The 26,127-nt window shown below is 36.7% G+C and overlaps 1 protein-coding gene across 8 annotated transcripts in view; it reads right to left on the bottom strand.

Annotated features, from left to right (window-relative positions):
- The window catches only part of TCF12 (transcription factor 12), a 371,464-nt gene that overhangs the window by 74,244 nt on the left and 271,093 nt on the right, over window positions 1–26,127 (bottom strand). For all 8 annotated transcript variants that reach the window (XM_003827877.8, XM_008953204.7, XM_003827878.7 and 5 more), the window contains 2 exons: window positions 23,805–23,940; window positions 18,272–18,324 (listed from right to left, as the gene is read on the bottom strand). In XM_003827877.8, coding sequence (XP_003827925.1) covers window positions 18,272–18,324; window positions 23,805–23,940 — 189 coding nt within the window. The remainder of the gene's footprint in view (window positions 1–18,271; window positions 18,325–23,804; window positions 23,941–26,127) is intronic.

Below are 26,127 nucleotides of genomic sequence, written 5' to 3'. Positions count from 1 at the left end.
AAAAGAACAATTAATTTCCTTTTGACAACCATACGACTATAATGAGGATATGTAAAAACAGCCATACCTCCTGGAGAAGAAAGCAAATAAATCTCTTTCTGAGGTGAATAAATTGTATCCCTCCGACATCAACATGAACAGAACTGACAGATCATACAAAGCTTCTAAAAGGCAATCATTAGATAACCCTTCAAATGAGACAGAACTATATAATTACTGAGAATATGTAAAATCTGAAGCAAATTGCATGTTTCTTTTGATCACAAACTCACAATGACAAAGCAGTTTTCTTTGAAAAATTAAAGAGGGGGGGTCCCCCTGCCCCTGCATCTCTTGGCTGTCCCTTTCTTTCCCCTTTCCTTCCCTACGTGAATTGCAGTTTGTCACTTCTCATTTACCACTTGAAGTAACACAGTAAGAGAATCATTAACTATGTTGCAACTTGATAATTTTCCTGCAGATGGCTCTATAATCAAAGGACTGCCTAATGGTGTGTGTATGCACACATTAAAAAAAAACGATGAGGATGACCCTCAGGTTTTTAAATTCCTTAAGAAACCAGCACTTCTGAAGAGCTTTCAAGACTGACACAAGGCTTTGCGCTATTGACTCGTTAGGCAATCTAACAACAAAACAAAACTGTAGGCAGACAAAGCTATCATTCAAAATCATCTGTAAAGCTAAATAATTTTTGTGAACATGATGTCTTGGGTCGAATTAGCTGTCTCTTAAAGAAAGTGCCACCTGTTTTTTTGTTTCTTCTTTTGGCCTGTGCGATTTTTTTTTCTTCTGAACTGGAAGACATCAGATCCTTTCAATTTATGAGAAATGGAACAGCACCAAGATATTCTATTCTATTTTAAATTTATTTTTTAAAAGACCAGAAGTTAACATCTGCATCTTAGCCCAGAACCATTTCAAGAATCTGCAATCCAAAGCTGTAAGTAACTTATACATTAAGTTATTTTTTTGGTCCCCAATCTATATTTTTGTTTCAGTAAAAATTCTTGCTAGTGGTAGTAATTTTTTAATACTTCTTACCTCTAAATAAATGTTGAGTCTACCAAAACATCCTGCCTCACATTTGTGATAATAAAGTAAAAAAGCAAAGCTAATTTTTGCTATATTCACTGGAAGAAATCATACAGATCTTGAATTTATGAAAAGACGTATCTTTTAAGAATGGTTTCTTATTAGTAAATTCTGGTGACCATTCTCAACAAAAGCCAAAAAATACTTCACTTTGAAAAGACATCTAAGAAGAGTGACATCAACAGGGAAAAAGATGGGAAATGGTGTCAGTCATACATTTTCAACAAAGAACAATGCAAAACAAGCAGTGCTTGACCAGTATTTGGTTATGCTTCACTATTCCTAACAATGACAAATGTCCCTAAACAGACACTGGGAAACAGATACAAAACTTGGAAGAAATTTGTTAAGCTACTTGTTCTATGTAGCAGTAGCACACATGTATGCAGTAGGGCACAAGTATTCTCCCTATCATTCATTAGTATTCTATGTAATATAAGATGGGCTACTCAGGTCCCAGAAAACTGTGGAGTTATATCATGTAACGCCAAAGAGCACTAAACTGGGAGTCAGGAGACAGGGATCCAGGTTTCAGCTCTGCCTCTCAGGAGGCAAGAGAGCTTAGGGTAGGTCGTTGACTCTCCCTGAGCCTAATTTTCCATTTCTGTAAAATGCAGGCATTAAACCATTAAACTAGGCCAAAGACCTCCTAGCCATTTCACCACTAATAAAACATTTTATTATGCACTCCACCCCAAAACTGTGAATTCCTATTTTGAAAGATTTTTGTTTCTCAGACTCTTTTTTTAAAATTCTATTATGATAAATATTTTTCTCTCTTAAAAGGAAAAATCAAGGCAGGGTATGGTGGCTCATGCCTGTAATCCTACCACTTTGGGAGGCCAAGGTGGGAAGATCCCTTGAGCCCAGGAGTTTGAGACCAGCCTGGGCAACATGGCAAGACCCGCCTCTACAAAAAGTTAAAAAATTCGCTGGGTGGTGTGCACCTGTAATCCCAGCTACCTAGGAGACTGAGGTGGGAGGATCGCTTCAGCCCAGGAGTTCATGCCTGCAGTGAGCTATGATTGTGCCACTGTACTCTAGCGAGGGTGACAGAGAGAGACCGTCTCTAGAAAAACAACAACAACAACAACAACAACAAATGAACAAAAGCAAAAAAGAAAACTCAAAGCCATGTAACTGCAGTTCAGAACTTCAGATTAAAAGGTAAATGAAGCATTGCCATACTGAGCTGAAATAATTCCAGTGAAAGAAACCTGATGTTTAATTACCATTTTATTTTGGTAAACTATAGAATCCACAGAATTTGTTAGGTTTTTCTGATGTATTTTGAATCTTGTTGTATTCAAGATTCAAGATTCAAGCTGTGATCCACTGGCATAGATGATACCAGGTGTCCACACCAATCTTAAAGTGTGTGTGTGTGCGCGTGTGTGTGTGTGTCTCAAAGTCCTGCTTTGTTGCCCAGGCTGGAGTGCACTGGTGCAATCTTGGCTCACTGCAACCTCCACCTCCCGGGCTCAAGCCATTCTCATGCCTAAGCCTCCAGAGTAGCTGGGATTACAGGCGTGTGCTACCACACCCTGCTAAGTTTTGTATTTTTAGTAGAGACAGGGTTTCGCCATGTTGGCCAGGCTGGTCTTGAACTCAAGCGATCTGCCAGCCTCGGCTTCCCAAAGTGCTGAGATTACAGGCATGGGCCACCATACCCAGCCTTAAATTGTATTTTTATAATCATACCTGCAAGAGGCATAATTAAAAGTCTAAACCCTCACATGAAATGAAAGGCTGAACCAAAAAAGGAATTTGAAAACATAATTACAACTTCTCAGTTCTAAGACAAGAGTCCAAAAGCTTTGTATTCTAATAACATTTATGCCAGCAAATGAAGTATCTAAAAGGCTAGTCATATATAACTCCATTGCCTAGTAATATTTTCATTTAAAACCATAATCTTTCTTTTTTATTTTTATTTTTAAAGTATAATTGACACAAGGTCTCACTTTGTTGCCCAGCCTGGTCTTGAACTCTTGGGCTCAAGCAATCCTCCCACCTCAGCCTCCCAAAGTGCTGGTATTAGAAGCGTGGGCCACTGCTCCCTGCTCCCTGCCCTATCAACTTTATCTTGAACAAAATAGTAAAACAAAATAAAGAAAAGCAGTGACATCCTACCGATACATAACAACTCTTACCTAACTTTGTCATTGTTTAATTTACTCAATAACAATTTTGGTTTCTCAATAATGTGCAAGTTAATCTACAAGTCAGATATTTCATGTTTAATATAACATCACCTGGAAAACAAAACATTTATGGCTATGCCCTTCAAATAATATATAATCTCCTCCAGGGATGGCTTTGTTATAATTTTAGCACGCAACACAGAGTTAAGGAGTCAATATGGGAGCTCATCTTAAGTAAGTGGGCTGAGGCTCCTGCACTATTCTGTAATAAAGATGCAGTGCCCATCTATGACTTGTTTCTTTGCTCCTTTTGGCTGAAGAATTTAGTAGAGTAGTAAACAGGACTATTATACACAAATGTGGCTGTAATGAGTATGTAGGTTGTAAAGTTTACAGGATAAAGTAAGGGAGTAAAGAGTGAAAAACGTGTGGCAACACTACAGTAACTTTATAGGTGCACGATCTTGAGGACGCTTCCTTGCCATAACACTGGTGATTTCAGACTGAAATGGCTGTTATATAAAAAAGGTTCAAACTGTATTACTATTGTTAAAATGGGAATAAAGATTATATGAATATAAGAACACGATACTCTAATGCTAAGACCTCACATCGGAAAACAAATGCATGACTTCCTAGCTCTCATCTACTTCCTATCTAATAATTCCTATCTAACCAAGGGGCACACTGTCCATGTAAATAGAAATAACTACAGTGTTCTTTGCTGCTGAAAAGACTTTTACTTTTCTGATGAAAACCTGGAGCTCTCTCTTTTCCTCCCTGAAAAGTGTTTACAAAGTTTAAGCACGTTAGATGTTTTATAATACAGTGAGTTAAAACATACAGTTATGTAGCTATCTTTCTCCTGAAGATAATTTAGATTATCTAGTATGTAGCTCATACCTTGTCTGAGTCAGCTAAGCACGGTCTAGAAAGAAGAGCCATGGCTGTACTGCTAATCATTTGCCTTTGTTCATTTATTCAACAAATAGTTATTAAGTATCTGTTATGCACCTCTGTGCTGCAGGTGCAATAAACAACATAAATAAAATCCCTGCTTTATTATGTTGCTCCTGGGTAACACAGATAAAGAATAAACGAATTAGGCCATATCAGATTGTATGAAGTACTGTAGAGAAAAATACATCAGGAAAAGAGTGAGGAGGTACTAGGGGTATGTTGCCCTTTTATATAGGATGGTCACAAAAGATCTTCATTGACAGTGTGATATGAGATCAAAGAGAAAACTAGCCATTTGGATACGAGGGAAAGTGTGTTCCATAAACTGCAAATGCAAAGGCCCTGAGGTAGGAGTGTGCTTGACATCTTTAAGAAGCAGTAAAAAGGAGATTATGGCTAGAGTGAAGTAAGGGAGGGGCAGAGTGGTAGAAGATGAAGTCTGAAAGGTGGCAGGTGTCTTATAAGCCATTTTAAAGATGTTGGTTTTATAATAAGGGAAGCTACTGGAGAATTTTAAGCAGAGGAGTATATGATCTGACCTAGATTTTAAAAGGATGTTCCTGTGTCTACAAATAAAAACAAAATAAAACTGGAAGACCAGTTATAAAGCTGTTGCCATAATTTAAGAAAGAAGTAAAGGTGGTTTAGACAAAGATGATAGCTACACAGGTGACCACGAATGGTTAAATTCTTGAAGAGAATTCTAGTAAGAGAAATATAAGACTGTCCTCTGTTTCAAATTTATGTCAATGAAACCGTAACTTATTTCCTTTAGAAAAATAATTCCTGTATTGTTGTTTTCCATACTTTTCTTTCGCGTGAGGACCATGGCCCTGTATTTTTAATTAGATCATCCTAAAACAATGTAGAATTAATGCTGATGGCTGAATTACCTGTAATTTTCCTGCTTTCTGTTTTGGTTTTGGTAAAATGCTCCTATTTTGGTAACTAGGAATTAACTGCATGATTGAAGGGAGAAATGGGACATATAATTCAGTTTCTTATACAAAGAAGGCCAGTTAACATATTGAAGGTTTGAACAATCAGAGAAGTAAGTTAAAAAGTACAGCTTAGAGCAGGAAGTCATTAACAGGTGATGTTTCCTATTATAGATACATAAAATAATGGCCTTGTAGTCCTTATTTTTATCCCTTTAATTCAAAAAGCATTTCCTAAATACTACATCATGTGCCTGGAGAACAACAATTATGCAACAAAAAACATTTTGGGCTGGCCGCAGTGACTCACACCTGTAATCCCAGCACTTTGGGAGGCCAAGATGGGAGGATCACTTGAGGCCAGGAGTTTGAGACCAACCCTGGCAACACAGCAAAACCTCTTTTCTACAAAAAATAGAAAATGTAGCCGGGTGTAGGGGCATGTGCCTGTAGTCCCAGTTACTCAGGAGGCTGAGGTGGGAGGACTGCCTCTCTGCTTGAGCCCAGGAGTCTGAGGCCGCAGCGAGCTATGATGGCACCACTGTACTCCAGCCTGGACCACAGACTGAATTCCTGTTTCAAAAGAAAAAAAAAAATTTTTTTTTTTAAGTTCTTTCTTTCCAGGCTGGGTGCAGTGGCTCACGCATGTAATCCCAGGACTTTGGGAGGCCAAGGTGGGTGGATCACTTGAGTCCAGGAGTTCGAGACCTGCCTGGGCAACAAGATGAAACCCTGTTTCTACAAAAAAAAAAATACAAAAATTAGCCAGTTGTGGTGGCACTTGCCTGTAGTTCCAGCTACTCGGGAGGCTGAGGTGTGAGGATCACTTGAGCCCAGGAGGTGGAGGTTGCAGTGAGCCAAGATTATGCCACTGCACTCCAGCCTGGGTGACAGTGAGACTCTGTCTCCAAAAAAAAAAAAAAAAAAAAAAAAAGGTTATTTTTGTCCAAAGAACAAGGTTATCTTTTGACTATAAGAATCTTGGCCGGGGGCGGTGGCTCACGACTGTAATCCCAGCACTTTGGGAGGCTGAGGCGGGTGGATCACAAGGTCAGGAGTTCAAGACCAGCCTGGCCAAGATGGTGAAACCCATCTCTACTAAAACTACAAAAAAATTAGCCGGGTGTGGTGGCAGACGCCTGCAATCCCAGCTACTCAGGAGGCTGAGGCAGAGATTTGCTTGAACCCAGGAGGTGGAGGTTGCAGTGAGCCGAGATCGCACCACTGTACTCCAGCCTGAGAGACTGAGCAATACTCTGTCTTTAAAAAAAAAAAAAAAAAAAAAAAAGAATCTTGAAGTCAGGGTCCATATTTTATTCATATTTAAATCCCTAAAGTCTAAAATAGTTCTTCATTCACAATAAGGACTTAGTATATATTTGCTGATTTTGACAGAAGGGATTCATATTCTCCTGACTGGGAATCTACTAGATGGAGCCCATACTAGTAGCAAATAAGTTTTCTAATTCTCATTTAAGTTACTGATTTTTGAAATTTTAAAATATCTTTTGTGTTACTGGAGAAGATACTGAAAATCATGATTTCAAATAATGATGAGTTTGACAGTTTAAAAAATTGTCAAGCTCAAGTCAGAAAACTTGAAGTTTTCTTAGTTCTTACTTATTATTTTTGCTGTTGTTTTTTGAGACGGAGTTTTACTTTTGTTGCCCAGGCTGAAGTGCAATGGTGCGATCTTTATCTCGGCTCACTGCAACCTCCACCTCCTGGGTTCAAGTGATTCTCCTGCCTCAGCCTCCCAAGTAGGTGGGATTACAGGCATGCCCCACCATGCCTGGCTAATTTTTGTATTTTTAGTAGAGATGAGGTTTCACCATGTCGATCAGACTGGCCTCGAACTCCTGACCTTAAGTGATCCACCTGCCTTGGCCTCCCAAAATACTGGGATTACTACAGGCGTTAAGCCACCGCACCCGGCCTATTTATTATTTATTATTAATACTAGCCTCATAAAAGCAAAAAAGGAAACTAAGAACCATATAAAATTTACTTAGATTCATAGGGATTAACATTGAAAAAATGAATTTTCTAGGGATGGAAGATATTCTTAATTTTTGTATGAAGGTTTTATGTTTAGACCAGAAACATGACACACGATTCAAAAGAATCGGTTTCACAGTCACACTTGGGTTGGAACCGATTCCCAAGCTGCCAGCAACTATCTTTAACTTTAGGTTCTTCTGTTTTTTGTTTTTTTGGGGACAGGGTCTTGTTCTGTTACCCAGGTTGGAGTGTAGTGGCGTGATCACAGCTCACTACAGCCTGAAACTCCCAGGCTTAAGCCATCCCTCCAACCTTAGCCTCCTGAGTACCTAGTACTACAGGCACACACTACCACGACCAATTTTTTTTTCCTTTTCTTTTTTTTTTTTTTTTTTCTGTAGAGACAGGGTCTTGCTATGTTGCCTAGGCTGGTCTTGAACTTCTAGGCTCAAACACTCCTCCCATCTTGGCCTCCCAAACTGCTGGGCACTATGGCCCAGCTTTAGGTTCTATCAGAAAGTTGGAACAGGAAAAAAAATGGTGATTGGCACAAATATATCTAAGTTTAAGTTAAGTGTCTGTCAATACAATAAACTCTCCACCTCCTGGGTTCAAGTGATTTTCCTGCCTCAGCCTTCCGAGTACAGGGGGTGGAGGATGCAGTAAGCTGAGATCGTGACACTGCACTCCAGCCTGGGCAACAGAGCGAGACTCTGTCTCAGAAAAAAAAAAAAAAAAAAAAAAAAAGAGAATACAAGGTAGTGGATCTTAATAAAACCAAGAATCAGGACTAAGAAGTATTTAATTTTATTTTTAACTCTTTAGGTCTGTTTTTCACTGGAACTACATTTACCTTTTCTTTAAATCTAGTGCAGGTTGGCAAACTTCTATTTTCATAAATAAAGTTTTATTTGTTTTCATAAATAAAGTTTTATTTGTTTTCATAAATAAAGTTTTATTTGTTTTCATAAAGTTTTATTTGTTTTCATAAATAAAGTTTTATTTGTTTTCATAAATAAAGTTTTATTTGTTTTCATAAATAAAGTTTTATTTGTTTTCATAAATAAAGTTTTATTTGTTTTCATAAATAAAGTTTTATTTGTTTTCATAAAGTTTTATTTGTTTTCATAAAGTTTTATTTGTTTTCATAAAGTTTTATTTGTTTTCATAAAGTTTTATTTGTTTTCATAAAGTTTTATTTGTTTTCATAAAGTTTTATTTGTTTTCATAAAGTTTTATTTGTTTTCATAAAGTTTTATTTGTTTTCATAAAGTTTTATTTATTTTCATAAAGTTTTATTTATTTTCATAAATAAAGTTTTATTTATTTTCATAAATAAAGTTTTATTTATTTTCATAAATAAAGTTTTATTTATTTTCATAAATAAAGTTTTATTTATTTTCATAAATAAAGTTTTATTTATTTTCATAAATAAAGTTTTATTTATTTTCATAAATAAAGTTTTATTTATTTTCATAAATAAAGTTTTATTTATTTTCATAAATAAAGTTTTATTTATTTTCATAAATAAAGTTTTATTTATTTTCATAAATAAAGTTTTATTTATTTTCATAAATAAAGTTTTATTTATTTTCATAAATAAAGTTTTATTTATTTTCATAAATAAAGTTTTATTTATTTTCATAAATAAAGTTTTATTTATTTTCATAAATAAAGTTTTATTTATTTTCATAAATAAAGTTTTATTTATTTTCATAAATAAAGTTTTATTTATTTTCATAAATAAAGTTTTATTTATTTTCATAAATAAAGTTTTATTTATTTTCATAAATAAAGTTTTATTTATTTTCATAAATAAAGTTTTATTTATTTTCATAAATAAAGTTTTATTTATTTTCATAAATAAAGTTTTATTTATTTTCATAAATAAAGTTTTATTTATTTTCATAAATAAAGTTTTATTTATTTTCATAAATAAAGTTTTATTTATTTTCATAAATAAAGTTTTATTTATTTTCATAAATAAAGTTTTATTTATTTTCATAAATAAAGTTTTATTTATTTTCATAAATAAAGTTTTATTTATTTTCATAAATAAAGTTTTATTTATTTTCATAAATAAAGTTTTATTTATTTTCATAAATAAAGTTTTATTTATTTTCATAAATAAAGTTTTATTTATTTTCATAAATAAAGTTTTATTTATTTTCATAAATAAAGTTTTATTTTCATAAAGTTTTATTTATTTTCATAAAGTTTTATTTATTTTCATAAATAAAGTTTTATTTATTTTCATAAAGTTTTATTTATTTTCATAAATAAAGTTTTATTTATTTTCATAAAGTTTTATTTATTTTCATAAATAAAGTTTTATTTATTTTCATAAATAAAGTTTTATTTATTTTCATAAATAAAGTTTTATTTATTTTCATAAATAAAGTTTTATTTATTTTCATAAATAAAGTTTTATTTATTTTCATAAATAAAGTTTTATTTATTTTCATAAATAAAGTTTTATTTATTTTCATAAATAAAGTTTTATTTATTTTCATAAATAAAGTTTTATAAAGTGTCTGTCAGTACAGGTGTGCACCACCATGCCCGGCTAATTTTTGTATTTTTAGTAGAGAAGGGGTTTCACTATGTTGGCCAGGCTGGTCTCGAACTTCTGACCTAGTGATCTGCCTGCTTCAGCCTCCCAAAGTACTGGGATTACAGGCATAAGCCATCACACCTGGCCTCATTACCTTGTATTCTTTAGTGCCTTAAGACCCTGGGCACTGGGCCAGAGTTTATTGTATTGACAGACTAAGGCATTTACATAATTCAACGATATATCCTTTAAAAACCATATGAGTTACAAACATGCACACATACTGGGCTTTATCCTACATCTGGTTTGTGAAGTCTCCAAGATCTTACCAGCAGCCAAAGAGTTCAATAAACCTTAAAAGCTACCTGTAAATGAAATGCAGCCATGTTCTTCTTTTAAAAGGAATAGAGAAGTCAGAAAATAACAATAACAAGTATCACTGTATACAGCCATATCAGTACAATTGGATCCATAGGACTCACTCACTGGTTACTTTTCCTTCTGCTTTTTGGTTTGATATTACATCAAAGACATTACTGACTTCTCACAAAAATCAACATCTTAGAACTACACATTAAAGGCTATTAATTCTGACACTGTTCTAAACAGTGGTTACTGTTAGCATAAACAGTGGCTACTTCTTATTAATGTATGAAAAAAATCTTTCACTTAATGACTAAACTGAATATAAGTTTGGAATGGATTATAGGATAATCCACTTACGTACTTCACATACAAAGATTTTTCTGCTAGTCTGACCTATAAGGTCAGAGACTGAATAAGCCACTTTGGAAATTTTGTATCACAGTAGCCTTCAGATAGACATACCTCATCTAACAGCCCGAAATAAGAAACTCTTAAGTACATACAGTTGTTGTGTGTTCTCTATGCTGTTTGCCCAAGGAACTAAGCAAATACCTATTCTAACTCATGTTCAAGATCTGGAGGGTTTACTCATGAAGTTCAGCAAAAGCTGGTACTTTATGTAAATACTATTTATTCCAGAATCAGTAGATTTCTTGCTAGTCTTAAGGGCCTTGGATAATTGTTTGTTTTTATTTTTATTTTTTTTAAGACAGGGTCTCAGTCTGTCACCCAGGCTGGAGTGCAGTGGCGTGATCCTGGCTCACTGCAATCTCAACCTCTAGGGTTCAAGCAACGCTCTCTCAGAGTAGCTGGGACTATAGGCACACAACACCATACCAGCTAATTTTTGTATTTCTTTATAGAGGCGGGGTTCCATTATGTTGGCTAGGCAGATCTCGAACTCCTGGGCTCAAGTGATCTGCCCGCCTCCACCTCCCAAAGTTTTGGGATTATAGGTGAGAGCCACTGCGCCTGGCCGGGCCGGATAATTGCCTATAAACACACTCTGTTATCTTGGCTTCCTAGTGACTTCCATACGACTCTATTCACAGAGTATTTTTCCTGCTGCTCATCTTACTATTTTCATGGATAAATTGGAGCTATCAGTTTCTCTATAGTTCTAACTCTTGACCTTTTTCTTACTGGTTCAGATGGCTAGCAAGCTCTTAAAACATAGTTTTAAAATTATTCATTTCCACCCATCCCAGAAAGTTCTGTTTGTCATCTCTTTCCTATTAAAAAAAAAATCTTCAGTTTAGACACCCTCAGGATTTAGTATTTTTTTCTTTTGAATATTCTTATTCTACTTAGTATGTATAGCAGCACGCTAGATTATTAGACATGGTCTAGCAGTCTTTATGGTTTGGGAATACCTCAGGATATTTCCAATTGTCTCAAAAGGTATCCCTACAATTTCAAATTTACGATAACAAATGACTAAAAATCCACATTTTTTTAAAAAGAGCCATTCCCAACAAAATGAAATTCCATAAAAACTTTAGGAGAAAGAAAGGCACCACTTTCTTACCTCTTTTCTTTTTCTTTTTTTTTTTTTTTGAGACAGAGTCTTGGCTCTGTCACCCAGGCTGGAGTGCAGTGGTGAGTGAAATCACAGCCCACTGCAGCCTTGAACTCTTTCAGGAGTATCAAGAGATACTCCTGCCTTAGCCTCTCAAGTAGGGGAGACCACAGGCACGTGCCACCATACCTGGACAGTTTTTAAAAATTTTTTTTGTGTGTGTGTGCAGACAAGGTCTCACTATGTGGCCTAGGCTGGTCTCAAACTCCTGGATTCAGGGGATACTCCCACCTTGGCCTCCCAAAGTGCTGGGATTACGTGCGCCACTATGCCTGGCCTCATCACTTTCTAAATTACAGTCAGTGACTAATTCAAGGGCCACTGAACTTTGTACCTGTCTGCATCAAACCAAGAAAAAGTAGAGTCTAAGCTGTTTTGATTCATGTCAGAAACAATAAAGTTCCTTATAGTGGTGGAGAAGAGCTAGCAAATTTTTATTTGCAGGCAGACTCTTCCTCTGTCACCCAGGCTGGAGTGCAATGGAGTGAACATGGTGGGCTCAAGTGATCCTCCCACTTTAGCCTCCGAAGGAAACAGAACCACAGGGGGTGCCAATCACATCTGGCTAATTTTTTTGCAGTGACAGGGTCTCACTAGGTTGCTCAGGCTGGTCTTGAACTCTTGGGCTCAAGTGATCCTCCTGCCTTGGGACTACAGCCACCGTGCCCTGACAAAATATTTTTCTTGATGGGGTAAATTACACTTTGAGAGTTTAAGCAAGAAATTACAGTAACAGCTTTTGTGGGAATACATACATACACTCTTTAACATGACACTTGATTAAGAAACAATCATGTCATCAGGCTACGTATGGGACTGCAAACAAGTTACATTCAAAACTTGTAAGACACGTCATTTTGATGCAGAGTTAATATTTGATATGAAAAAGGTATTTTCAATTGCTATAGAACAAGAATACAACTTTAGGTATTTGGGTCTAGGAAGGCATTTCAAATCTCTCTAGGTATTTACTTACATTTTGGAAAGACTTGTTCTGATATATCTTGCTTCTTCTATTATCTACTGCAGCACATAAAAGAAAATGATCTATGTTTGGAAATATTAACACTAACTTAAGAAATAAAGAATAAAGAGCAAAGAAACTTTTCTGCATCTGAGAAATGCTTCAGAGGGCCATAAAGATGTTCAATGACTGATTTAAAAAAGGAAAAAAAAAAAGTGTCGACTCCTGAGAGTTCAGAAAACAAAAATAATTAGAATGAATTCTAGGGGCAGCCGGATTTGATTCAACAAGTTTTCCTTCCTTTTGTAGATTGTTTTTCTGCAAGTGAATGCTTTCTAAACAACAAAAGGAACTGCTACAATTTACCATGCAGTCATTAGGTGCCAGGCACATACATTATATACACAGGTGGAAGTAACGTGAAAACTTTTTATTTCACTATAATACTTATCCTTTTTTATATATCTTCAAACTTTTTTATGTTTGCTTTTCATCAAAATTTGGTAAAAATGAAATGCTAAACTTCTTTAAATTTCAGGCTGTAGTGGTATGAACTAGCTAGAATAATGAAGGAACATTTACCGAGTATCTAGGATACACCACACTTATAGTAGGTACATAATAGTCTCACAATAACATCTGAGATAGGCATTATCATCCCCTTTTACAAATAGAAACTGGAGGTTCCGAGAACTCAACAGCAACTTCTCCAAGGTTACAAAATAAAAAGCTGAGGGCAGACTGGGTGTGGTGGCTCACACCTGTAATCCCAGCACTTCGGGAGGCTGAGGTAGGTGGATCACGAGGTCGGGAGATCGAGACCATCCTGGCTATAGCGGTGAAACCCCATCTCTACCAAAAATACGAAAAATTAGCCGGGTGTGGTGGTGGGCACCTGTAGTCCCAGCTACTCAGGAGGCTGAGGCAGGAGAATGGTATGAATCTGGGAGGCGGAGCTTGCAGTGAGCTGAGATCATGCCACTGCACGCCAGCCTGGGAGACAGAGCAAGACTCTGTCTCAAAAAAAAAAAAAAAAAAAAAGCTGAGGGCAGATAAATAAAATCCATTACATGCTTAATTGGGAAGTCTGTGGTTTTCTACCACTGTAGGTCCTTAAACAACAAAGCCAAATAAAAATAAATTTGATCAGTAAAAACATAATTGACAGAATAAATTTAAGTTTCAATTTAATATACTAAGCAAGATATTTTCTGAATAAACCAAGGTATTAAAGAATCAGATTTTAACACTCAAAAAGAAAATGGTGTTTGATATTAAGTTAGGTTGTAATCTTGGCCCTATGTGTGATTTTTGGCAAGTTAATTTATGTCTTTGAGTCTTAATTTTCTTATTTGTAAGTAGGGAATATTAGTTGTAGAGTTGTTTGGCAAACGGTTGAAGATTAGGATATGGGTAATGGTTAACAAAGTTCCTCACACATGAAGTCTTGCACCACTAACAACACAGTGACACTGAGGCTGTAAAGGATGCTAACAAATATATTACAAATGTTTCCTTTTTTTCCCCCCACAAATTACCAGGAAAAAACCCTGCCCCAAATCCCCACCCAGAGATTCAAAATTCCCTTGAACTTTGTATCTTAGTAAAGATCTCATATAGATGAAAAACAGCTGATGTACATGCAAAGAACAAAGACAAGAGTTGGCAGTTAGAGAATGGGAGGGGAGGTTTAAGAACCCTAAAACGGAAGTAAAACACCCTGCAAATCCAAAGTACCACCCATGCCTTTGGAAACTCCCAGATAAAACTTTAACAATTATAAATGCCTTCCATTATCTCTTGGCCAGAACAGTTGAGTTGTTTATCCAGGATAGACTGCTATGACAACTTATCTCTTCTCATATCTGTACTGATTTTATGTGTGCCCCCACTCAATCTACCTCTGGAGTAGAAGAGTGGGTTTGCTATAGGAAAATTACAAAGGTTGCAACTTGTATATAATCTAGTAATGCTGTACTTTTTAGATGTGACCTCAACACGTGTTTATTTTTTCACACCTCCAGGCCTTTTACCTGTCTGGTCCATTCTCTCCTTCTCTAACAGATGAGCTGCTACGCATCTTTCCAGACATAACTTAAATGTCAACTCTTCCTGAAGTCACTATAGTAGGGTTAGTTCTACCTACCCTATGTCACCAGAGCACCTGGTACACACCCTTACTTGCTTCACTGCAATATAATTAATTCCCTGAATGCTTGTTTCTCATATAAGATAGTGAGGTCCTAGAAGACATGGTGTTTGTATATGTTTGAATTCTCGGTGTCCAAGCATTATTCTACTGTTGCTGCTACAAAAGTCCACTTTTCCCAATCTTTAAATCTGTCTAGAAAAGCAAGTGGAGAATCTCATGTGCTTTAAAAACATCACTTCTTCATCAGGAGGAAGAAAACTATGCTCACTATTCTTTTTTTGGTTATTTATTGAGCATATCAGTTTTAAAACCGTAAGTATGTAGCAATTTAGACCTGAAAGGAACTTCAAATTTCCCACTCCAAACATCCTAAGGGCTGACTAATCTAAGGCTATACAGCCAATCAGTAACTGAGCTGGGCAGATTTAGGTGAACCATTCACTCAATGTTACTGACTATACTGCTCTAATGATATTTAATACAGCCTAGTTAGACCTTCATCCACAAACAAAAGTTACTATTCAGTGGTTCTGCAGAGAGGAACAGAGAAGCTGAGTTAGGCATTTATGATACCTAAATATAAATCAGTTTACAAAAAAAGTCTCTAATCAATGCTACATGATCAAATTATACAGATTATCAATGCTTTGCATGCTAAGTAACCCTGCCTATTATTTTTTGTATCAGTATCAGCGATACTTAGTCCTTTCACTGTTTCTTTAGAAAAAGTAACATATATTTTACAGATTAAAGATAGAATGAACAAGTAGCAAACTGATGAAATCCTGAATGCTACTGCCAAATTTCCAATATGGTTTGGAAAGTATAATATTCAAATTATCATAAAATAAAATATACATAGTCAATTTTCATTTTTAATACTCCATTTTTCTTACAGTTTGCATGTCAAAAGTTTATAGTTTGCATATTTTTCAATAAAAGCTCTGAAATAGGAAATCACAACTTAAAATTCTATTTTAGATCCTGAGAAGGTAAACAGTATAACCTTAAGTGTTCTTAGGACATATTTTGTCATTATTTATTGAAGTATTTTCTTTTAAAATCTTTACAGTTAATCCTAGAAGTGGGAAAAATATCTGTCTTTAAGGTTTTTCTGTTTTCTTTTTTAAATACTTGAGATTTCAGCCGGGTGTGGTGGCTCACACCTACAATCCCAGCACTTTGAGAGTCTGTGGCAGGAGAAGCACAGAGCCCAGGAGTTCGAGACCACCCTGGCCTGGAGAGAGACCTCCTCTTCTCTACAAAAAAAAAAAAAAAAAAAAAAAAAAAAAGCCAGCCGTGGTGGCCTGTCCCTGTAGTCCCAGCTACTTGGGAGGATGAGGTGGGAGGGTCGCTTGAGCTAAGGAGCTTAAGGCTGCAGTTTGCAGTGACTGTGTCACTGCACTCCAGCCTGTGTGACAGAGTGAGATCCTGCCTCAAAAAAACCAAAATAAAACAAAAAGACCCTGAGGTTTCAACACAGCATTTTATCTAAAACATACTTTCAATTAATTAAAATGAATGTGTTATTTATACATCCTTAATAACATTTAATATATACTAATATAGCTAGTAAAATATAATATATAAGTAGGCTTGGCCTGCAAAATTTCCTAATGGTTCTCAAAGAAATCAAGGTTTCATCAGAATTCAGTGACTTGTTCCAGATACCTGAGACAATACAGAGAACTACTACCTCCAAGTAATGAATGTTATTATGATTACGAATGTAAGAAATGCTGGTGACCTCCAGTGTCTACTCTCCTTCCAGACTGTTCTGTCCATTTTGCCTACTGCTTTTAAAATCAAAGAACTATGGAATACTGAACATACACTGTTTCTTAATGTCAGGTTAAGAAATGAGATGAATTTTTCATTCACTAATCTGTTTTTTTAACCTGTATAGTTCTACTAAATATTAATGTGTAATTTAACTTTTATTACTCTCATTGAATTATAGTAATAAATTACAAGAAAATTGCACTGCTACATGTTTTAGCAGTACTGTCAGTTTTAATATGATTTCTGTTAATTTAACAGAAATCATCTGTTATGCTGTTGAACCACCTACCCCTGCATAGCACACAACTGTTAAAATGTAAATTGCCAACTATTTTTAGCTGCTGCTGAAAAAAAATTCCTGTCTTCGGGAATAATGATTTGAGGCATTGTGTTCATTTTGTTTATCAAGCCGCTATTCAGTTTCTAGTGGGCCCAAGTGCTTATGCAAGCAAAAGCTTTTAAGAATGCCTGCAGCTGCAAGCCAACCTTCCAGGTAGGCTGCAGGTTCAGAGCACAGCTGCCCTAGGCTGCATAAAACTCAGATCCATCTGGAACTGAGTTACAAAGAGGATTTCAAATTCGACTTTTCATGTATCACACGGTAGAGAAGGCAGGGGAATAACACAGAAAAGAAGGAAGGCAGACAACCAAAAAGATGGTATCTCTACTTCAGCCTTAATAAAAACTAAAAAGCTCAGACCCATGCTGCTCCTTCTAGATTACTACTTGCCAAGCCGGATATTCCATTCAGTCTATACTTCGATGAGCTGACTCATCTGGCGGCACCTGCGCCCATGTGTTAAGTACTGCCAAATAAAAGCCCAACATCCATTTACACAACAAAAAGATGTACCCTACAAGGCACTGGGGCCTCAATCAAACAGCCTCACTCACCATTTCTTCTAAGCAAAGGGAGAAGAAAAAAAAACTTCCGTTTTTTGCACCAGAGATTTAAAAATTGTAGGTAGATTTACGATGCAGGTTCCTTTACAAGTACTTTTACTCCTTTAAAGAATAAAGTATATTTAATAGCACAGTCGCCCCTACAGTATTAGATTATCATGGCCATTAATGATTGTTCCACCAAACCTTTCCAACCTTCTTCATCAGAGCCCTTTATTCTCAAAGGATACATTTTTGAGCAAAGAGGGATCAACAAACTAGTTGCTTGAAAGCTTTCCTGATGCTAGGCTGAAGTTAGGAAAGGCTTAATGAAGGCTTTAAAACCCACAAGGGCTTCACAATGAACATCTGACTTGGTGATTTATGCATATTAATAACCTCAGTCCTACTGAGGCAAGCTGAGCCAAACATGTACTCCGAATCTTAATGTCTTTAGCTCCATTGGGATTATTACAAATGTAAATTTCTAAGATTTTCAGCTATTAATCTCTGTCTGTCCTCCTGTTCAGCAACATAATGACTAATTAAACATCAAAAGACCTGTATAGGAGATCATCTTTGACAGCTACCGGCCTAGTCCTCTTCCCAAGAGGGGAATTCAAATGACAGGGACAAGGAGTAAGAGCGTATGAGTAAGCTACAAATCATTGCAGAGAAATCTAAAAACCAAACATTAAATGTGGATTTACCTCAATCAATGATTTTGTTAAGCACTGAACAATTACTATGTAAAGTATGCCCACTTGCATCAATCGAATGTACTCTTGTAGCAAGGTAATACGGAACACCTGAAATCAGTTTGTTTACCATCAAGTTAAAAAAAGATAGGTACTTACAGAAGAAGGCAAACCAGGAGGCACCTTTCTGACTTTTTTTGCTTGCAAGGGATCTGCAGATGGAAAACAATACATTTCATCAGCATAGTATACCAGAAAAAAATCAAGACTTCAAATTAACAGAATAACTTTTCCCCTAGTGTCTTTCTTGTTTTCCAATATTTGGGAGTAAGCAGTAAAATACAGTAATGAGGGCCTCATTCCTTTTAACTAGTCCCAGTGAAAAACAGGTTCTCCTAAAAAAGCGATACATTCTGAAAATACATATCCCATAAATTTGGGAAGATGACAGCAAATGAACCAATACAAGAAAGAAAACAACAAACTAGTATGAGGGAAGGGAATGAACATTTCTTAAGAAACTGTTCGGCCGCATGTGGTGGCTCAGGCCTGTAATCCCAGCACTTTGGGAAGCCAAGGTGGGCGGATCACCTGAGGTCAGGAGTTTGAGACCAGCCTGGCCAACATGGTGAAACCCATCTCTACTAAAAATACAAAAAAATTAACTGGCCGTGGTGGCGGGCGCCCGTAATCCCAGCGACTCGGGAGGTTGAGGCAGGAGAATCACTTGAACCCGGGAGATGGAGGTTGCAGTGAGCCAAGATGGCACTACTGTACTCCAGCCTGGGTAACAAGAGAGAACCTCTGTCTCAAAAAAAAAAAAAAAAAAAAAAAAGAAGCTGTTCTGTGCCAGGTACTACACTAGGTACTTTACAGTTTCATTTGCAGAGGGGCACTTAGTGTAATAGGTCATGTTGATAATATGACTCCTTTAGCAGAGTCATATTTAGTGATTGCATCACACTGAGAATTAGGCTTAAAAGCATATTTTAAAAACTGAGAGCTAATGCTATGCTTGCTATCCTACAGTTTTTTAAAAATTTGAAATAAAGAAATAAAATTAAGGTTATAATGTCAATACATGATACATAAACTATTACATATGGGCATTGACAAATGCAATATCATTCAGTATTTGACACATTTACTTTTAACATTATGTGGCTATAACCACAACTACAGCATTAATTACTGTACAATTTGTCCTTGAATGTTTATATTTCCAGGAAATAACTTGACAGAGAAAGTATATTTCTTTCTCAGAATTTATCAATATAAATGAAAACATGAGTATTTCATATGTTAACCAGTCTCACTTGATGAGTTAATTTTACTTATATGTAAAATATAAAACTTGTTCATCTTATTTACTGTAAAACAAAGTGATAAACACAGCATTCCAGGTTTACACAAAAAAATGGATCAAATTCAGAATTTTCTGAGGGGCTCATTATTAGGAAGAGAGAACACATGAGGAAGCTGATGTAAAGTGTAATACTTTTGAAAGCTGTAAAAATGGGAATTAAACAATCACAGCACAATCATTCCTCAGTTATCAGTGGGATTGGTTCCAGGATCCCTGAGGATACAAAAATCCACAGATGCTCAAGTCCTTTAAATAAAATGGTGTAGTATTTGCATATAACCTATGCATATCCTCTTATATACTTTAAATTATCTCTACATTATTATGTGTAATACCTAATACTATGAAAATGCTATGTAAATAGTTATACTGTATTGTTCAGGGAATAATAACAAGAAAAAAATAAGTCTATGCATGTTCAGTACAGATGCAATCACCCATTAAATTTTTTTTTTTTTTCTATCTGTGGTTGGCTGAATCCACAGATGAGAAACCTATGGATGTAGAGGTGGCCTCAAGTGATTCTCTGGCCTTGGCCTCCCAAAGTGCTGGGATTATATTTTCCTGGTCCATAAATGACACTATACAATAAAACATGCAGTTTAACCCATTTATTTTTCAGAGACAGGGTCTTGCTCTGTTGGCCAGGCTGGAGTGCAGTGGTATGAGCACAGCTCACTGCAGCCTTGAATTCCTGGGCTCAAGCAATTCCCCTGCCTTGGTCTCCTGAGTAGCTAGACTACAGGTGTGTGCCACCGCACCCAGCTAATTAAAAAAATTTTGTTTGTAGAGAGCTGTTTCACTATGTTGCCCAGGCTGGTTTTGAACTCCTGGCCTCAAGTGATCATCGGCCTTGGCCTCCAAAAATGCTGGGATTATAGGCATGAGCCACCATGCCCGGCCCCAGTTTAACCCATTTAACTTTGGACTGGGAATTCTCTACAGTGAATATCCCAGGAGGCTGCAAAGTTAAAAAGGCAACTTTATATGTAGCATATGAAGAAAACTGTACACAACAGCAAAGGGGGGAAGCATTCCTTTCTGACCCCAAGAGGCAAGCCTATATTTCCTTAAAACAGAAGTGCCAAAGATGAACAACATCTGGCACACTCTGTATTTATAAAATCCCAACTACTCACAACTAATACAGCATTCCCTTGAACAAAAGCCATACTCCTTGTACGAAAACAGTCAACTGAACTGCCCCTACCAGTTTAGAGCCTATCATTCTACTTAGAGGTCATTATTAGTAAAAGATTAGTTTAGGCCAGTTTTTCCACTGCCATGTGAAAAGAAATTTTTCTTTTGTATTTGGTTACCCACCACTATACAATCAAATACAAAATGTCTGATTTAAAATCATGAGAGCCTGGGATTCACCGACCACTTCTGGGAAGTTGCAAAATATAATAGCTAAGAGATGGCTGGGTGCGGTGGCTCATGCCTGTAATCCTAGCACTTTGGGAGGCCAAGGCAGGAGGACCACTTGAGGTCAGGAGTTCGAGACCAGCCTGGCCAACATGGTGAAACCCCTTCTCTACTAAAAATACAAAAATTAGCCAGGCACAGTGGCTTGTGCCTGTAATCTCAGCTACTCGGGAGGCTGAGGCAGGAGACTCGCTTGAGCCCGGGAGGCAGAGGTTGCAGTGAGCCGAGATCACGCCATTGTACTCCAGCCTGGGGGACAAGAGTAAAACTCCGTCTCAAAAAAGAAAAATACATAAATATAAGAGAATAGAATAAAAAGAGAGTAAGCTGGCTGGATTCTAATTCCAGCTCCATCATATAGCAGCTAGTTACTTAACCCTCTTTGAGCTTCAGTTACCTCCATGTAAAAAGGGGGTAACACATCCTTTTGTGTATTTCATGTATTGTGATAATACGTGAAAGACGCTTAGGGGAGTGCCTAACACAAGTATGAGACTGAACAAATTTTAGCCATTATTATTAGGTTTCCATTAAAATGTGGGGGAAAATGATTATAAATTGGGTAATTAGATACTGTTATGCAGCATGTTGATTTCCTAAAGCACCTAAATAGTTTGTGAAGATGCTGAGGTTGATGCAGATCATCTCAAGAGTCCTTTTAAACGCTGAAATTTTATCAATAACTGTAATGCTAAGAAAGAGCGGCTAACAATGAGAAACAGCCATAAAGAATGTAGTAAGAACCCACTAAATGACATTTACACAGGAAATCGGTGGACCTCCCTGGGCATCAACAGAACTACCATATCCCAACTCAGCCTTGGACAAATTATTTAGCTTCTCTGGGTCTTAGTTCCTCATTTGTAACATGAAGTTAACATTACAACCTCACAGAGGTTTTGTGAAAATGTAGTGTGTACAGCAATGCCCCTGGCATGGAAGAGACAATCAATAGTGTCTATCATCATAATCAAAATTAAAATGAAGAAGATACAAGTTTTAATTTATAGAAAACCTGAATTTTAAGTCTGGATTTTTCTGAAATTTACTCCCCTCTTCCCTAGTTATTTCAATAACTAATTTTCCCCCTGAACTTAATAGTGTATTAGCTTGTACTAAGTGCTTTTTGTCACAGTATATACTCATATAGCATACTAACAAGTTATTTTTCTAGAGTAACACTGACACGTCTAGACTCCAATCAACGTTCCTATTCTGACTAACTCATTAGGTAGGAAACAAGACTGGAGATGGAAAAATGCATTTACAATTTATCCTTTCTTTAATAACAAAAAGTATACTGGTCTAAATCACCTGGGCTGACTTAATAGTAAACATACTAAATCATCCATGATACTGAGAAGTGGATACATCTAATCAGAGTTCTCTATGCTGAATATGATGATCTATCGTAGTGCCCTTTTATACCCACAAGCAGACCCTAGACCCAGAGACCAGGAATATTTCACCAAAACACAGGTTAATAGAAAGTAGATACATAAATATGAAGCAGTCATCAAATGCCTGTGCAATAAAAAAATGTGACATAATCTTTTGGTGGACTATATATTAGAAGCTGGCCCACTTTTAATTTAAAAATGCTTTGCAGCTTTAAGTATCTTGTTTAAAAGATATTTGGTAGAAATCACCAGAAATTCTGACATTTAAACACAGTTTGGATAAAGCATCAGAGAATACCTAAGGCTTGCTGTAAGCAGCAAAACAAAAGGCACTGGCCTGGTTAGGCTATGTGTAAGACATAAAAGAAGGCAGCTAATGAAAAAATAATGAGGTTTGAATGCTGCATATGAACAAAGTTTGCTTTTGCAATAACGTTTCAGAACTAGATAGGGGTGACAGCGGCACAATGTAGTGAATGTAGTATATGCTACTCAACTGTACAACTTAATATGGTAAATTTTACCTCAATTAAAAAGAAAGTGGAGTGCAGAAGCAAGTAATATGCAAAAGACAATGAACCTGGAGTTAGAAAATCTTAAAATTTTATCCTAAGTACTAATTATATGAATGTGCCTGCCCTCCCTTTTGACCCTCAGTTTTTATGTTAAATCTATTTATAGCAACTGACTAGCAGGATTGGTGAACTGATGAGATGAGAATGTATATAAAACCACCTTGCAAATTTTGTTATATCATTTTTAGTAAAGAATTAAGTTATTAACATTAGAACATGAAATTCTAATTACAAGAAGGAAAACTAGTTAAGTCTCATTTTTCACTACTTAGTTGCTCATATGAGGACCAAGCAAGAGTATTACACTGGCTGTTTGAAACTTGTTAAAATTATGGCTTACAAATTGAACAGTCATCCAAAATTATTCATGGCCAAACCTTTCATTAAAAACTTACAATGTATTTATAAAAGTAAGAATTTTGATAATTTCATTTATTAAATATCTAATGGATGTATTATTTTTGTGCAAATAAGCCCTGACATCAATGTGATACCCAAGAATCCAACTCTCTTCTAATTAAAAGCACAGACAGGGCTGGGCACGGTGGTTCACACCTGTAATCCCAGCACTCTGGGAGGCTGAGGTAGGCAGATCACTTGAGATCAGGAGTTCGAGAGCAGCCTGGACAACATGGCAAAACCCTGTCTCTACAAAAAATAAAAAACTAGCCAGGCACAGTGGCACATGCCTATAGTCTCAGCTACTTGCGAGGCTGAGGTGGGAGGACGGCTTGAGCACAGGAGGTTGAGACTACGGTAAGCCGAGATTGTGCTGTTGCATTCCTGCATGGGTAACAGAGTGAGACACTGTCTTAAACAAAGAAACGGAAAGAAAAAAAAAAGCATAGCCAAAAGTACAGACTATGGGAGGAAAAAACAACAACAACATTTGTGGGATGGGATTTGTTGTATGATACACTCACCAAGCGCTGCAGAGTCATGGAGTGGTCTCCTCCTGGAACTTGTAGCAGAGAATGAATAGTATGCTGTCCCAGGTTTTCCTGAAGAAGATAGCTGTGCTGGGCTCCCAAGCCCCAGATCTTGTCTCAGGAGACTAGACTATAAAATAAGGCCAAGGAAACAAATTATTTTCCTGCTGATACTGACCCAAACCTGAAAATTTCATCACTTCTGAATTATTTACAACTTCAGCAATGTCTTAACTTAGAACGCACCCATTAAGTACGTTTTGAATTCAATTAGACCACTGCTTTCAGCCCATACCTACTTTCTCTTTTTTTCTCCACCCTCACATTGTCGGCCTTTTTTTCTTTTTTTTTCTGAGATGGAGTCTCACTTATTTGCCCAGGCTGGAGTGTAGTGGTAAGATCTCAGCTCACTGCGACCTCTGCCTCCCGTGTTGAAGCTATTCTCATGCCTCAGCTTCCTGAGTAGCTGGGATTACAGGCGCGCACCACCACGCCTAATTTTTGCATGTTTAGTAGAGACGGGGTTTCACCATGTGGGCCAGACTGGACTCAAACTCCTGACCTCAGGTGATCCACCCACCTCAGCCTCTCAAAGTGCTGGAATTACAGGTGTAAGCCACTGCGCCCAGCCACATTGTCTGCTTTTTAATAATTATGTAGATCCATAAAATCTTAGAGTTGAAAGACACTTTAGTGGCTGTGTGGTATCACACTTTTTAATCCTCAATATTTTTGAAAAATGGTCACTAGTCTTTGCTTTAATACTTTCATGAACACATACGGCAGCAGAAATTCTGTTCTTCTTCCTTTCCTTTTTTCTTTATAGAGATGGATTATGCTCTGTCACTCAGGCTGGAATGCAGGGGCACGATCGCAGCTTACTATAGCCTGGAACCTGGGCTCAAATAATTCTCCTTTCTTAGCCTGCTGAAACAGCTAGGACTACAGGCATGTGCCACCACACCCAGCTAATTTTTAAGTTTTTTGTAGAGATAGGGTCTCCCTATATTGCCCAGGCTGGTCTTGAACTCCTGGGCTCAGGCAATCTTCCCACCTTGGCCTAACAAAGAGCTGGGAATACTGGTGTGAGCCACTGCAGCCGGCCCATTCCTGCTTTTTTCACTTGTGTCTCATGACATGAGTTTGAGAGTCCTCCTCACCATCTCTTTTTTAACACTATATTTAAACAATCTATTTATGTTAGCTCACATTAAGGGGTTAAGAATGATCACATGCTTACGTGGTTCTTCAATTTGTTGCATCTGCTGCTATTAAGTCATGTCCCTCCAATGTTGTACTTGTTCAGTTTGTGCTTTTTGGTCCCAAATACAACACTTAACATTTATCTCTGATAAAATTCATCTTGTTATACTTCGTCCACCATTATCATCCATTCCCATCTTTTTCAGATTCTTAATCTGTCAACCAATGTATATGCTAGCCTTTTTAATATCTTAGGCATCAAAAATATGATTAAGAGAAAACCCATCAGGATGACAAGGGTGAGGAGAGAGCTCTGAGGTATGCTACAGTGACATTATGAGACTTTGTGAAGTGCTTCATTTATAATTCAGAGATTCAGCAGCTCTAACCTACTAATGCAGTAACCCTCTCACAAAACAAACGAGGTTAGTTTGGCAGAATTTTGCACCAAGATTTCTGGTAGATGAGATGAAATAGGATCACAGAGACTTGAAAGACAGGAGAGGGAAAGAAGACCTCAAAAGGAAGGGGGGTTGAATACATTTGAGAAGATACTCTCAGGTGAAAAGAACTGTGATTCCTCTGGTACATTTACGAATCCCCCATCATATATTTAATACCCCTTACTGCCATCACCATACTCTTAAAAAGTAGTTGTTTCAGCCACCGAGTATCACAAAGGAACTGAGAAATAAAACCTCAGCTCTGGTCAAAAAGCAGGAGCAGAGCTTTGGAACAGTAGCCCTAATACCCCAATCTCTGCCTCCAGTCTAACAGTCAAGAAAAACTCTCATTTAAATGACTTTTCTTTGGTGTTTGAGCTTTTTAAGAAGTTGAGGTGGAATTTATATAACATAAACACTGAACGTTTTCATTTCATTTCAAATCAGTGGCATTTAGTACATTCAAAATGTTGTTCAACCATCACCTCTCTAGGTTTCAGAACAGTCTCATCACCCCAAAAGGAAATTCCAGATCCATTAAGCACTTACTCTCCATTCCACCCTCCCCCAGCCCATGGCAACCACTAATCCATTTCTGTCTCTCTGGATTTGCCTATTCAGGATATTCCACACAATTGGACTCATACAATATGTGGCCTTTTGTGTCTGAC

This window comes from Pan paniscus, chromosome 16 (genome assembly GCF_029289425.2).
Source record: "Pan paniscus chromosome 16, NHGRI_mPanPan1-v2.0_pri, whole genome shotgun sequence".
In the NCBI taxonomy this organism is placed as follows: Eukaryota; Metazoa; Chordata; class Mammalia; order Primates; family Hominidae; genus Pan; species Pan paniscus.
This window is presented reverse-complemented; position numbering and strand designations above follow the sequence as displayed.